Source organism: Zalophus californianus, chromosome 3 (genome assembly GCF_009762305.2).
Source record: "Zalophus californianus isolate mZalCal1 chromosome 3, mZalCal1.pri.v2, whole genome shotgun sequence".
NCBI lineage: Eukaryota > Metazoa > Chordata > Mammalia > Carnivora > Otariidae > Zalophus > Zalophus californianus.
In genome coordinates, this window is record NC_045597.1 from 81,174,030 (window position 1) to 81,188,966 (window position 14,937).

At 45.2% G+C, this 14,937-nt stretch overlaps 1 protein-coding gene and 1 long non-coding RNA gene across 3 annotated transcripts in view; one reads left to right on the plus strand and one right to left on the minus strand.

Moving 5' to 3' along the window:
* The window catches only part of LOC113919798, a 33,431-nt gene extending 30,612 nt beyond the window's left edge, over positions 1 to 2,819 (plus strand). The window contains exon 3 of the long non-coding RNA XR_003519125.1: positions 1,701 to 2,819. This is a non-coding gene — a long non-coding RNA (uncharacterized LOC113919798). The remainder of the gene's footprint in view (positions 1 to 1,700) is intronic.
* A 2,889-nt stretch (positions 2,820 to 5,708) lies between these two features.
* Positions 5,709 to 13,281, minus strand: LOC118356839 (cryptic protein-like). 2 transcript variants are annotated; one of them, XM_035726825.1, is made up of 6 exons: positions 13,259 to 13,281; positions 12,893 to 12,945; positions 12,632 to 12,805; positions 11,777 to 11,891; positions 11,440 to 11,549; positions 5,709 to 6,030 (listed from the first exon to the last, which is right to left on the minus strand). In XM_035726825.1, the coding sequence occupies exons 1-6, from the start codon at positions 13,279 to 13,281 to the stop codon at positions 5,909 to 5,911; spliced, it is 597 nt and encodes a 198-aa protein (XP_035582718.1). In that variant the 3' UTR covers positions 5,709 to 5,908. The 2 variants fall into 2 exon arrangements, 1 of the variants encoding a protein (XP_035582718.1); XR_004819981.1 differs by lacking the exons at positions 11,777 to 11,891; positions 12,632 to 12,805; positions 12,893 to 12,945; positions 13,259 to 13,281 and having other exon boundaries at positions 5,899 to 6,030; positions 11,493 to 11,623.
* Between the last annotated feature and the right edge of the window lie 1,656 nt (positions 13,282 to 14,937).

Consider the following 14,937-nt stretch of genomic DNA (forward strand, 5'->3'; position numbering starts at 1 on the left):
GGCGGGGTGGGGGGGAGGGGAAGTGCCCATTGGATGCGGAAAGGACTTGAGTGCTGAGCAAGGACTGGGGTACTGACGTCTTGGGCCTGGCAAGCGCCCCCCACAGGAGGCTGTAGAGCAAGGACTAAAGTCACAGTTGGTGCCAAACTCAGAGGGGGAAAGTACAGTCCCTTCCAGGCAGTGGAGACGTGAGAGACAGTGCATGGGCTTTAAATCAAGGCACCAAAACTTCAGTGCCCCGTTTCTCAGATGCTGACCCTGTGCCGACTCAGTCCTCAAGGCTCTGTTCCCTCACAGAGCACACAAAGACAGTTATGGCGCCTTTCCTCTTCTCATGCTTGATCAAATGTCTAAAAGCCTGCTCAGGGTGAGGTTTATTATTAGATGAGGTTATTATTGACTCAGCAACAGAGATTCGGAAGTATGGTTTTTGTTCATTTCCAGCCGTGTGAACGTGTTCTTTGGAGGTGATGACACTTCCCCCCAGGTTTATGGGGGTATCCCTGGTGTACAATAAACTCCGGAGGCCCAAGCAGCACCAGGCTTCCCTGAGACAATGCATGGGGTCCAAGTGGAAGCTCATTACGAACAATCCTTGCCTTGACCTCTGGGCATTCCCTGGAGGACTGGCCTTTGGGGAAGTTCAGTCAACATGAGTTACACATTTACCGTACCAGCATTTGTAGGAGCTCTCACAGTGATGACCCAGTGCCAGTGCTTAAGTGGTTCTTTAGTCCATTATAGTTCTACTGTATGAATAGCTCTTCCCTAGTGTCTTCAAATGCGGCCTCTATTATTATTTAGGTATGGCAAGGCCAGTGCAAAGATAGCTTGTTATCCTCACAGATGTCAGGAGGACGGGCACACCATGCCACGTGGGGAAACAAAGAGTCAGTTAGAGTCAGAGGGGGCAATGGGAAAAATGTACCAGGAATCTGGACCATGACAGCCTCCACACCCCAGAGTCTGCTGAAATTTTTCAAACTCCCCAATCCTAAGGCTTCTCACCTTGTCTTGCCCATTCCTTCCTAAGGAAACCACATTTAAGACTTTTGCCTCTACTTTCCCTTGTAGCCCAGTCTCCTGAATGAGACTGGTGCTTCCCCATGTGGCTCTGTGTGGTGTTCCATGCCTCCTATTTCTAGGGATCTGCACATATAAACTTCTTCCTTCATAACAGTCTTTTCTGTGCCTCTATGTCTCACCAGACTCGACTAAAACTAAACCCAGGTACATTTTAACACAGCAAAGTCACTCATGTCAACAAGCGGTGAAGTTCTCACACATGTAGTACCAGAGTTCAAAGAGGTTTCAGTTCATTAATTTCATTTGTAGGAGCATTAGAAATTGTTTCACAGTAGATCACATATCAGACGTAATGACAATACCTTCATCGTAGAAAGAGTGAATTATGATACAGCATTATTTGTCAGATTATGGTTGAATCACAACCATAGGTTGCATTCTGATGCAAAATTGGGTAAAAACTCAACAACAGCTTATTGGTACATGATATTTACAACAGAATATTATATATGTTGCTATTATTATTATGTATAAATTCTGATCTATCTATATGTTATATATAACAAACTGAATCTACCTTACTATTAATAGAGAGATATGTGTGCTTTGAATGTATAACATATTTGTAAATATATACAGTAAATATTATAAGTAACAATATACATTTTTTATAGATCCATTTCTTTCTGGAGAGCTGGTTATGGAACCTTTGCTTGCATGCCAGTATCTACACACCAGCGGAAGTACTGCAGATATTTCCAAGCATGCTCCCATCCAAATTGCCAGGAGTCACTGCTGAGGACTCAGCCATCGCTGTGACGACAGACTTTCATAATGTCTAGTCCGGATCCAGTTGCTGTACAGGGGATCAGTGCGGGGGCCCAGCCGTTCTAACTGGGGGAGACACCACTCCTTGTTTTCCTTTCCAAAGGCAGAGGGTCCAGGTGAAATGACAAAGCCTGTGCCTGTAAAGCTTATAGAACTTAATGATAAGGATTCAAAGATAAATTCAATGGAAAGGTCAGTCACAGGGCCTATTGCTCATGTGATACAAAGCGACTTGTGCCAGGCTGGCTTTTGCAGACCTCAAACATTGGACATACATTCAGAGCTCCACTTAATGCTCCCAGCCAAGAAATCAATTGCTTCCAGGCTGGGGTGGAGGGACTGTGATGTGGCCAAAGGTACAAGAGGGCTCCTGGCCCAGCAGGCATTCGCTTTCACTCTGCAGTAATCTCTAATGCAGAAGTGGGTTAAAGGCTCTGAAAGGTCAGGACATTGACACCCCGTGACTGGTATCACCCCTTGTGGCTCTCCCTGTTCCTTCTCTCAGTGTCCTCAGGGCCTCCCTTAGCAAGAGCCCACATGGCCTTGTGGAAACAGATCCTACTTTTCTAGACTGTGCCAGGGTAGTCTGAGTGAGAAGGGAAAGTGGCAAGGAGAGAATCACTTCTATAAACAGTCCACAGTAGAGAGAGCTTGTAAGTGCTGTCTCCAAAGGAGGGCCCCGCATCAGCTGTCATGGTGAGCAAAAGCAGGGCTGTGAGAAGGCTCATCCCTGGGATGGGGCAGCACTGAGATCCTGGCCTAGGAAGGCTGTCTCTGTGTGCTTTCCTCAATGGCAGGATGGAGATAAGACAGGTGACACATTTATGTGACATTTCCAACCACAAGCCCTGAATCTTTTTTGTGTCCTGGGGAGTGTCAGCTTTTTAATGATCTCTCTGGACCCCTGGGGAGCTATTTACAGGGAAAATACCTTTTATCCTCAAATTCTCCATGTGCCATGAAGAAGCTGGTGGCTTACTTTCACAACTACTGGATGATAGTTTATGTTCTTTTCTGAGTTTGGTGGGTAAAGTTTTCTTAGGGAGAGAGGGAGGGAGGGAGGTAGATGATAGATAGATGATGATAGATAGATAGATGATATAGATAAAAATGGTTAATTTGGGTTTCTTATTTATAGTCAGGAATTATTCTATTAAAAGTATCCATTTTCTACTTAAAAGGTAAATGAGTGTTTACATCTTACATATTCCTACTAATAATTAACACATTTTGCTTTTGCTTTGGACCACAATTATACCCTCTCAAATGTGGCACAATCCTCTCAGTTCAATTTCCTAAGTGCAGCCTTGGAAAGTAAGACAATGTGTCCTTTTGTCTGCCTATGTTTTTCAGCATACTTCCTATTGGTATAAAAGTGTAAAAAGCATTTGGTAAATATTCTACACATAGTATAAACATATTCATCGAGTTCTGAGGAGAAGTTTTCAAAGTTCATCACTTGTTTATTTCTAGAATAATTGAGCTGATATAGAAGGTACAGCTCAGAATGTACTAGAAACCATTTAAAGACAACCTTGCTGTCAAAAATCACAATTGCCTAGAAATATTTATGTCTCACAATGTTAGTAATTACTTTTTCAGGAACCATAGTCCAAATCAACCCTTTACTGACCTGACCTGACTTTCTCCCCAAGAAGACATGAAATGGTCTACGCATATCTGAATAGGAGGACTCAATGTCTCTACTCATCAGGGAAATATAAATCAAAACCACAATGACATATGCAACCTGTTAGGATGGCTCTTATACCAAAGACAAGAGCTAATGAGTATTTATGAGGATGTGAACAAAGGGGAACACTGTACACTGACAGTACAACCATCGTGGAAAACAGATGAAGTTCCTCAAAAAATTAAAAATGTAACTACCTTATGATCTAGCAATTCCACTTCTGGGTATATATGTGAAGGAAATAAAAACAGACTTGAAGAGATACCTGCAATCCCTTGATCACCGCGGCATTACTCAAAATGGTGAAGAAAGGAAGACAACCAAAGGATCTGTCAACCGATGACTGGAGATATGTGTACTTCCACATGTGTGCACGCTACGTGTAGCACTGCGGTAGCAGCCTGGGGGAACTCAGCGGGGCTTCCGTTTCAGAGCTCACAGCGAGCACTCTGTTCCCCTCGAGGTGTAGTGTTCTCTCATCCAGGGGAAGTCAAAACTCCCCCTGCAGTGCAGCATTTGACAGTTGAGCACTGTGGTAACTGTCTGGGGGCAGGGCACCTTTCTGTCCCCAAAAGTACTCCCGTACATGCGGCGTTACGTCATCACATGGGCAATATGATGTCATGGGATGGCCTTTCCACTGAGTTCCGCTGGGAACATTTTAAATGAAATTGCATAAGCCTTATAAAACACCAATATCTTGATCAATTAATATTTTAATGCAGGCCGTATTATCTATTCCCGAGTCCTTTCCTTGCTCCCATTTTATTCTTATTTGTTTACCTGAATAATTGGTAATATTCTTCTTGTTTTCACTCCGATTTCTCGTTGTGGGAACTGTCCAAACAGGGCTGTGAAAATTATCAGAGAAATATCATTGGCAGATCCAGCTTAGAAGCGCCTGACTCCTGAGTACTATGCAACTGATAGGAAGATGGGCCTTCAGTCCCTTTATTTTTTGCAAATTCATATTGATTTCACCTTGGGGTTCAGACTGAGGCTGGATGCTTGCTTCCTAGACTGTCTTGAAAGCATAAGCAGTACTAGAGTTGTATGAGTTAATTATTAACCCAGCTTCATGTTGTTGTTGGCTATGTTCCTTACTTATGGTTTATGCTCCTCTCACAGCACCATGTATGATTAATCATTAACCCTGCTTTTTCCACTCTCTACACCTGTTTGCACATTAATCATAGAACCCTGATGGAGACCAGATGGTAACACCTGTCTTGAAATTATCTGATGCATGCCAGCATAGCAGATCCTGGATGGCACTGCATTGTTTGGAAGAATACATACCTTTGGGTTGTTTTAAAGCTTCCCCCACCCAAGGCTTCAAGAAGCCCATTAGCCTCCGCTCATGTATTCCTCTCCTTCCCCAGTCACTACATATATACAGTTCCCAGATCCAACAGAGCAAGGCAGCTTTGGGAACAAAGAGCAAGGCACATCACGTGCATGGACAAGTTTGAGTCTGGAACAAGACTCGGTGGCTGGCCTACAGCAAGGAAGCTGTGCTTGCCTGGTGGGCTAGTAGATGGCTGGACTCCAAGATTGGAGGGCTAGCCTAGAGCCTGAGGCTGTAACCTCTTTGTGCTAATTCTCCCTCTGCCTTGCCTTGAGAATGGGCTCTGCTGTGTACAATCTTCTCCTTTTAAGGAGATGGTGATAATCCCAGTAAGTGCTAATTGCCCTGAAAAGGGTGTCACAAGGGCACTGGTTAGTAGAGGAAGCTGCAGAAAAGGAGGTGGGCTGACTGGCTGTCAGACTCAGGTCTTGGCTCCCTCCTTCCCACCCTCCCTCCCCTCTCTTGCCTTCCTTATCCATGAAGCTTTTCTGAAGCTGCAGCTCTGCTTGACCCGGAGCACAGCCCATGTGAGGCCGTGTTTACCTCCCGAGGACTGAGAGAGCGATGCGGGAGACAAACAGTGCCCAAATGCGTGACATGACGTGTTGCCACAGCCATGGTGCATCTATGTGTGTGGGGGGGATGAAGGGGTGCTCGAGGAAGAGTTGTCATCTGCGAGGGGCCATGTGCTCAGTTTACTCTGAAATCATCAGAGAATTTAGGGTTGAATAGGCCCCAGCACAAGTGTTTACTCATGGTGTCTAAGTCATAGACCTTCAAATAAGGCTTAGGGAAGCGAGACAGTCTTCCACGAAAATATTTATTAAACAATGAAAATATTCATCGAATGCATCAGTTGATAGGAGATGAAACAAACCTATTCCCTACAACACAGAAAATGAGAGGCTGCCCAAGTTCCGGCTTTCCCAGAGAGGACCATGCTAGCTCAGGCTGCGCGGGGATGCCAAGGCTCTGCTGATGTGGAACTGTGGGTTCGGTCCTCTAGGGTCTGGTCAGCAGTCTCCCCCTTCCCTGAGGAGGCTTTGGAAGAACAAGCACGGAAGAAGGAAGAGAACACTCAGCATGCGTTGTGCACTCAGTCCACTGGAGCGTGCGGCGACAAAATCTTCCAGGTCTGAAAAAATAATCCAGGTGAAAAAGGGGTCAGCCCATACTGAGCTTCAGTGTTGACTCTCCGTGGTGGAAGGAAACAGGCTGCCCACAGGAAAGGATTAAGGCCCTGCTGGCAGTCATTTCTTGGATAGAAACTCACAGGATCCTGCTTTAGTCAGCTTTGGTTAGACCAAGTCAGCCTTGCCCGCGGTGGTCCACAAATTGGGGCTGTGAGTGCCATATGGTGTCCCTCTCGGGAGGCCCATGGTCACCCACTGAGCTCAGAGAGACAATATTAGAACTTCCACTATACATTTATAGAAAATGTAAAACTAAGCCTTACAATATTTACTGTACTTCTTAGAATCTACTGAATCAATTGTTCTATGGCCATTAACTCACCTCCTACCAAAAAGGAAACTCTGCCTCCAGGGGATGACTTACTGTGACCTAGGATTTGTATCACATCCTTATCAAAAGGCCTTTTTTAGACTTGGTCAAACACAGCACAGATTTTTATCATGTGTATTAGTCCTGTGCAAATGTGAGAAAGAAGATGTAAGTAGAATTAAGTCTTCACCTGCTCTGCATGACCACTGTCTCACACCACTGAATGCGGAACATACTCAAGTATTTTTACTGGAGGGGAGTGGGAAATTAAAACAGATAAAAGGATGAAGACCACCCTGAATAAGGAGAACGCCATATTTCAATGTGGGGTCCAGAACCAGCATTCCTAAAACTCTCCAATTTGCAGATACCTCTGGGAGCCAGACGGCTTCCTCTCCTGCCATGACACCCAGAGAATCTTACCCATTGCAATGGCACCTAGCGTGGGAGACTGTCCCTGGAGGGCAGGACAAAGGGTCTCTCTCTCTCTCCCACACAGCATGTTGTTGCTGGCTGGGGCCATGACCCTGGAGGGCCACCTCTTCCATAGGCCAAATAGGCTGGTTCTGGCCCTATGATGGTTGTTTCCTTGTTTGGGTTGGTTGGTGTCAGACATACCGTTTTTAAAACTGAGTTGGAAGCATGAGGTGAGGCTTGACCTGACCCCAACCTGACATTCACATTCCCTGTTTACCCGTGAAGGCACTTGAGTTTGCTACTTCACCCTGTCAGTACTTAGACTCTAAATTTTGGAACACTAAACTGGTTCTTGAAGCTAATGAAGTACTTAATTTTGGGGGACTACGTGGGGGAAGAACCACCCCATGGTATAATGAGTTTTTGGCCTGGCTCAACACTAAGCTTCCTGTCTGTTGGAAGCCTGTTTTTTTTTTTTTTTTTTTTTAACCATAATTAACTTAATGCCCCTCAGTTAGTGGATATTGTTCACAAACTATAAAACACACTTCAGGAAACTTGCATATAATGTTAGATTATGAAATAATTTTTGAAACCTCACTATATTGACTTGAACACTGTTAATGGGGATGAGAATAAAATAATTATTTTGTGCATCATATATAACAGGTGAAGTCCTTTTCATCTTAACAAATCAATGGGGTAAATATTCAGCTCTAATTTTGCAGTTGAAGAGACTGAAACCCAAGCAAGTTATTCAACCTTTCATCAAAATCATAAGCATTATAACAAGTATTTTGGGGGATTTGAACAAGTATTTTGGAGGGATTTTCCAATGCTTTTTCTATTATGCTACACTGTCTCTTTAAATGCAAAATTAACAAATGTAAATGAAGAAAATAGTAGAGGTAATGAGAGTTGCCTGCCTCAAGCATATCGTTTTTAGAATACTCAAAATGGTTTCTTTTGAATGCAATCTAATAATAGGTAAGGGCTTATATGGTGTTTCTTCTTTGGAGCTGTATTTGGAACTAACTGGTCAAAGACAATCCATTCAATATTTATTGAGAATATTATTCACAAAACACCATTTACATCATGTAACAGGAAAATGACAAAATAGCTCACAGCAACAAACAAGATTATTTGGCATTGAGTTTATCCTTCAACATCTCTGTGAGAGGGTAGAGGGCAGGTTGAGAAACTAACAGCGTTCTTCTGAATCAGAATGGAAAACCATGCCCTTGAAAAGACATTCTATTTGGCATTGAGAAAGCCTGTCATTCTTGGACCCAGAGAGCATCAGGTCAAGAAGGACCTTAGGAGGTCCTATGGCCTTCAGGTCCCTGGAGGTGCTGGTGGGTCATGATTTTGTAGTATGATGTTATCTACTGGCGACTCACCCATTCACAGGTATCCTTGATTCACCTCTTTTCATTATATTATGAACATAATTTTCCATTCTATCTTCCATATGTTCTTCAAAATCCTCATAACATCCCGTTAAAGGATTTACAACACCTATAGATTTAGAATATGGCCATATTTTCAATATTCAAAATAACACTATCAAAAATATCTTTAGTTTGTATTGATAATTATTCCTATAGGAAGAGTACAGAAATGGCACAGTAGTTGAGATTCACATTCTGAACCTTATGCACCGTTGGTGGGAATGTAAACTGGTGCAGCCACTCTGGAAACAGGTACGGGGGTTTTCAAAAAATTATTAATAGAACTCCGCATGATCCAGCAATTCCCTCTTTGGGCATTTATCCAAAGGAAATAAACATACTAACTCAAAAATATATATGCACCTTTGTGTTCACTGCATATTTTTTACAATAGCCAAAACATGGAAGCAACCTAAGTGAACACTGATGGATGAATGGACAAAGAACATATATGATATAAATAAAATGAATGTGACATAAATGTGGATAAAAGAAAATATATGATAGATAACACAAACACACACAATGGAATATTTGTCAGCCACATAAAAGAAGGAAATCTTGCCATTTGTGACAACACGGATGGACCTTGAGGGCGTTCTGCTAAATTAAATAGATGGAACAGAGAAAGACAAATACCAAAAGCTTCACATCTGGAATCTTAAGTAAAAACAACACAACTCACAGATACAAGAAGTTTGGTGACTGCCGAAGGTGAGGGTTGGTAGGTGGGCAAAGTGGGTGAAGATCCAAGATCAAAAGGTACAAATTTCCAGTTTTAAAATAAATAACTCATGGGGATGTAATGTACAGCATGTTGACTAAAGTTAATAAATCTATATTTGAAAGTTATTAAGATTGTAGATCTTAAAAGTTCTCATCACGAGAAAGAAAACCATAACTATGGAAGGTGATGGATATTAACTAGACTTAGTGTGGTGATCATTTCACAACGTACAGAAATGCCGAGTCATTATGTTATACACCTGAAACTAATATGCTGTTATATGTAAATTATATCGCAATTAAAAAAAGTGTTTGATGTACTTCAGGGATGTCCTCATGTAGAGCATAAATGGTAGCCATTTTATTCAGAGTAATATTCTTACTATTCATAGAATAATATTAATTATATCAATATGCTATGGTATGTTCCTTGGCAGTATTTTTAAATAATTAAATGTTATAAAATGTATTATTTCTCAATTTGACAATTAGCCTTTTGTGATTATCTCTTAAAGAGACATCAGATCCTGTTTATTAGCGGTAGGAGTTAACTCCTCTAAGCCTCGGTTTCCTCAAATATAAAAAGTACGATAATACTTATTTCATGGGCTTAAGAGAATCAAACGGGATAAGGTGGAGACAGGGCCTGAACTATACTGAGAGCCATCATCATTCTCATCACCATCCCTCCTGTCATCATAACCTCCGTCAGCAAGCCAGCAGGGTCATCCGCCCTGAGGAAGGAAGGTCCAACAGTACAAAAGTGCTCCTGTCCTCTCGGCACCTGACAAATTACTGTGAAACATGACTATTTTGTTTAGCTGTGATGAGCAGAAGTCACATGGAGGAGCCACTGTCCAGTCCTTGGCAGACAGCAGTCCCAGCCTTGGAGGTCTCCAAGGATAGAAAACAGTAAGCAGAGGGTCTGGAATCTGGTCCCTGCCCTGTTGCTTCTGAACCCAAGCTGGCCTTGCACAGGAGACTGCAAATGCCCACAGCTAGCCCTGGCCCCACATTCCTGCTGGGAGCGCCAAGGGCATGTAGGAAATGACTTCACCTGTAGGACCACACAGGTGCCACTTGCCATCCCGATGCCTGTTCCCTAACTTGTGTCCTTCTTTTTCTGAGCCACAAAAGGAGCAGCCAGTGAATCAGGGGCAGAAGCCCGGCAAACAGAAGGAGCAGGGTGCTTTGGGAAACCCGGTGGGCAGGAGAGAGGGAGGACAACCCGCAACATCGTGCAATGCTGTACTATCATCTCTCTCTCCCTACTGGCACTGGCCACACCACGCACAGCTGCATGAGAAGGGAGGGGCAGGAAGGGGGGTTGATGGGCTGTACCTTCATTTAGCATCTCTTGACAGCTCATCCTCCCCAAGGTTGCAGCACAGGGAGGGAGGGGCAGGAAGGTGGGCTGGAAGCTGAGCAGTCATTAAGTGCGCTCCTCCACTACTGGGCCCACCAGGAAGGCAGGGGCAGGAGGCTGGATTGGAGGGTCCACCCCCAGTAGTGGTGCCCCTCCCCTGCAGTCCTGACAGTGGACAAAGGGGTGGGGAGTGCTGTTGAAGGGCTGTGATATCAGGAAGTACATCCCCTTCAACTGTGGGATTTGGCCAGAGTCGAAGAAGGTGGACAGAGGAACAGAAAAGGGGGTCTGGGAGCTTTGACTGCTCACTGCACAGCCAAGGCCCCCAGGGCTGATGAAGAGGCTGAAGGGATGTGCCTTCATTCACTGTGCTTCTCACTGGAGTCCAGGCAGAGCATGCTGAAGAGGGGAAAGGGTGCAGGATGTGGGATGGAAATACTGTGCTTCCTTTTCCTAAGTCTGTTTTCTGACCCAGGAAATTCATGTTCCTGAGTTTAACAAGGGAAACATGTGCCTTGAGTTTGCTCCCTGCTCAGAATTCTCACAAATGAGTGTTCACCCCATGTGTTCTCCACACCCTCCTGGCTTTTCCTATGCCTGGCAGGTCTGAGGGTGGTTACAAGGTGCCTTCCTTCTCTGGGAGCACTGCCTGGTTGGCTCTAAAGGGCGGCGCCTGGCCATCCACGCCTGTCCCTGTCCTGCTCCAGTGCCCTCCTCATTTCAAAGTTAAGGAGACGGTGTTGGCGTGGTGTCACTGGAGATTGAGTGGGCAACCTCTCTGCCAGGCTGGCTCTGCTTACCAGCTGCTGTGCTCCCCAAAGTCTGCTCACTCAAAGGCCACTGTTTGGAAAACACATTTAAACCTAGCAATCGGGGCAGAGTAAACTTAGGAATCACTCTAAATAATAATGATAACATGCTATGTGATTCACAACCAGTGTGACTTTCCTAAGTGATCAATCAACCCAGCTTCTCATTTCTGTGTCGCCTGGCATAGCTACATCTCTGCGGATTGGAAGGTACCAAGGAGCAATGCCCGGCGTGCGGGGACTGTGTGCACAGGACGCGATCCTCTTACCGCAGCTGCCGGGCGTCTGCTGGGGGAAACAGTGCAGAGCTGCGAACACACACCTGCAAAGGCGGCAGCGGTGGAGGGTCCAGGCTCCGTGCATCAGGGCGCCGCATTCCCTGAGCGGACAGAGTGGCACCATCGGCGGGATCGCCCCGCCCGGCCCCCCGCCCTTCGTGTCCGCTCCCCTCCACGCCCCGCCCCGCGCGTGCTCAGCGCCTGCGCCCATCCACTCTCCTCCCCCAACCTCTACCCCGGCGCACCCCGCCGCGCCCGCTCCCCTCCACAAGGTCAAGCGCCCCTTCTCCCCCCGCCCAACTCTCAGCCCGCTCCCGCAGGCGCGCACCTCTGCCTCTGGTCGTGCTCGCAATAACTGCCGGTGAAGTGGGCGGGGCATACGCAGAAGCTGCCCAGGACGCAGGTGCCGCCATTCCTGCAGCAGCGCAGCGGCGGGGGCGCGCCTGTTGGGGGGACCTCTGGGTGTTGGCGCCGGCTGCCTCCGGGCCCTTCGCGGGAGACTCCCCCTGAGAGGGCCTCATGATCCTCCCCGGAGAGGCACTAAAGTTTACCTCCCTGCCCATGTGTGTTTGCTCAGGTAAACCCTACTTGTTAATTTAAGGATTCAAAACAAACTGCCAGGGGTCCTGGAGGGTCAGGATCTGGCTCAAGGACCCTGCAAGTCAGATTTTCTCTCTTCCTTCCATTCATATGTTAAAGTCAGGCTGTGACTTTCCGGGACAGTGATTAAAACCAGGCCTTCAGGGCAGGGACCACCCACAGGTTTTGAGGACTACAGAAAACCCTCCCAACCCCTTGTTCCTGCCAGAGGAACATGACACCCCCCCCCCCCAAGCCAGAGACGTGGGGTCTGGAGCCTGAGAGTCTGCAATAAGCCAATCAAGGGTCCGCTTTTCACTTCGGGTGCAATAGTTGCTTGAATATCTTTAAATCACACTCCTCTAGACCTGAGCAAATGCAACCTCGTACCAATGAAAGGGCACAACTTGTTTTCACAGCAGAGGAGCACCTCACTCGGACATACTTTTCACTTTATAGTATATCATCATGTGAAGATGATAAAATGAGCTCTGTTGGGGTTTTCATTTTATCCTTAATGTATTCCAAGTTGTTCTCCGATCCTAAACTGGGAGGCCAGTAACGGAGATGACCACAAAGCTTTTCGGGGGACAAGGCGACTTACCACCTTGGAAAGCCCTGAGGTAGGGACTTGAATCCTGGGGCCGCCAGCCATCCATGCTTCCATTCCCCTCTCCAAAATTATTCAGCATCCAGTTGAGTGTTTTCTGCTGGAGCTTCTGTGCTGTAGCATTGTTGATTTCTTCTCTGTTACCCTTATGTTTCTCTCCTTGATAACCTTTTGAAAACATTGAAAGTATGAGACTGATGATGACTAAACAATAAATATACAATAAAAAGGGAGTATAAATAAAATGCTTCTTACTGTTGTCTCCCAAGTGGATGATGTGTAATGCCAAACTGACAAAAAACAGAAGCCTAGAATGTTTAAAGAAAAATTTTGAAGTTTAAAATATTAAAAGTAAAAGTAGAAATGTACATATGCTTAAAATGTAAAGCAATCATATATAAACATAAGTATATACAATATGTAATGTATAATAAATATTATGCCATCATTTTGTAACTTGTAGATGTAACTTAATTAATGTTGTCGTGACTTAGATTTTGAGACCAAGGAAGTGTGCATGTCCCTTAATGAGAAGGAACATTTGTGCATGCACTGCAGTTTATTCTGGAGGCTTTTGAATGCCCCTCTTGGCCCTCAGATCTGGATGATGTGTGTCCTTACCTAACAGGGTGTCTCTGGGTCATTTCCCGCTGACGCATCTAGTGTAAGCGTCTCTTTCTCTCTTCAGTACATTGAAGATCAATTTCCAAGGAAGTGGAGATCTGTTTCCAAGGAAGTCGAGTCTTACCACGTTTTGTATTTGAAGGGATCTTTACTCCAGGTCCTGGAATAACTGCATTAGGACATAAGACGGATAGGGAAAGAAGATATAGATCTTTCCTACCATTCTCTAGGCCGTGAGAAACAGCAGTGAGATCTCTGCGTTCTGCTGTGGAAGCCCATGAGGCAGTGAGCTGCTGTGACAGGCAGGGCCCATGCTGAGCCTCCAGGACTGTCCCCTCAATGAGACCTGGTGGGGGTGGGGTGGGGGCTGGAGACTTGGGCTGATTCTGTCCTCAGTGGTGTTAACAGGGCTGACAGCAACAGGAGTAGTCAATCTCTGCTGTCCACATTGGTGGCTAAGGCAACAAGCCTTTCCCTCACTGAAAAACAAAACAAAACAAAACACCACAAAAAAATTAAAATCTCAACAAGAAAAGTTTTCACAGGAAAATGGACATTTTATACTGCATACCCTTGTATAGTGGCGAGGGCCCAGCTAGAGAAGGGAGCCCTTGGGTGGGACATGGGTCCTAAAAGTCTTGACTGCGGAGCCTGAATATAAAGGGAGACATTTCCTCACGAATGATTGCTGAGGATGTATCGACCCTTCCACAGACGGAGACTTCTCTGTGCCCAGCACGGTGGTGACTGTGTCATGTACATTGCCCATTTAATACAGCATGCCTCTGGGGCAGTGTTTTTATTATCCCCCATGTAAAAGGAGAGGCAACGGGGAGGCTTAGTTTACGTCCCAGTGGCAGTTAGATCTTCGAACAATAGGTAATTTTATGAGAAGAAGCCTACAGGGTGCTCAGTGTGTGAAGACCAAGGAGGAGTGGCGAGGGGACTGCCCCAGTCATTGTCTGATGTTAAGCTCTGGATCCAAGAAGGGAGTGATTGCCAGAATAAGGCCTTGGGCCCTTTTATCATCACTGAAGAGGATGCTTTGCAACTCGGGCAAATTGTCCTGTGATTTTTAACATAAAAACAGCTTTGTAGAAATAGCCTGCTTCCTCCAAGGATGAAATAGTCTTTGATAGTGACTTAATTTTCACAATCTTTAAATGTGAGGTTTACTCCAGAGGCTGATAAATAGAGCAATAGAGCCAAGGGAATTGGTGAGTCTGGCTGCCCTGGGCCTCCCAAGGACTAGTTCTGTGAGCTGCCAGGGCCCCGGCGGGACCAGGAGACCTGGCTGGGCAAACTCTCTGGAGGAGGACCCCTCACACCTTCAGGGAAGCATCCGTGACTGCAGGCATGACAAATATACCTTTGAACTTAATGCTTGTTACTTGTTCACTACATAGTTTAGTTATATATAAAATTAGATGACTCTAAATCAATAGAAACTCCTTGAGCAAAATGGGTTCTACACTAAATAAAACCATGTATGATCTAAAGGGCTATATTTCTTTGAATAAGAAGTTTTTTTTTTTAATTTTTAATTGTTATGTTAATCACCATATATTACATAATTTGTTTTGGTGTAGTGTTCCATGATTCATTGTTTGTTCATAACACCCAGTGCTCCATGCAGAATGTGCCCTCCTCAATACCCATCACCAGGCTAACCCATC

Bases quoted from the DNA above. Each gene is read 5' to 3' on its own strand.
- LOC118356839 (XM_035726825.1), bottom strand. From the start codon at position 13,281: ATGACCCAGAGACACCCTGTTAG. The intron at 12,806-12,892 runs GTAAGAAGCATT...TGTTTTCAAAAG, and splicing joins CATCCACTTGGGAGACAACA to GTTATCAAGGAGAGAAACAT. The intron at 11,550-11,776 runs GTGCGCGCCTGC...CTGTCCGCTCAG, and splicing joins GAGCACGACCAGAGGCAGAG to GGAATGCGGCGCCCTGATGC.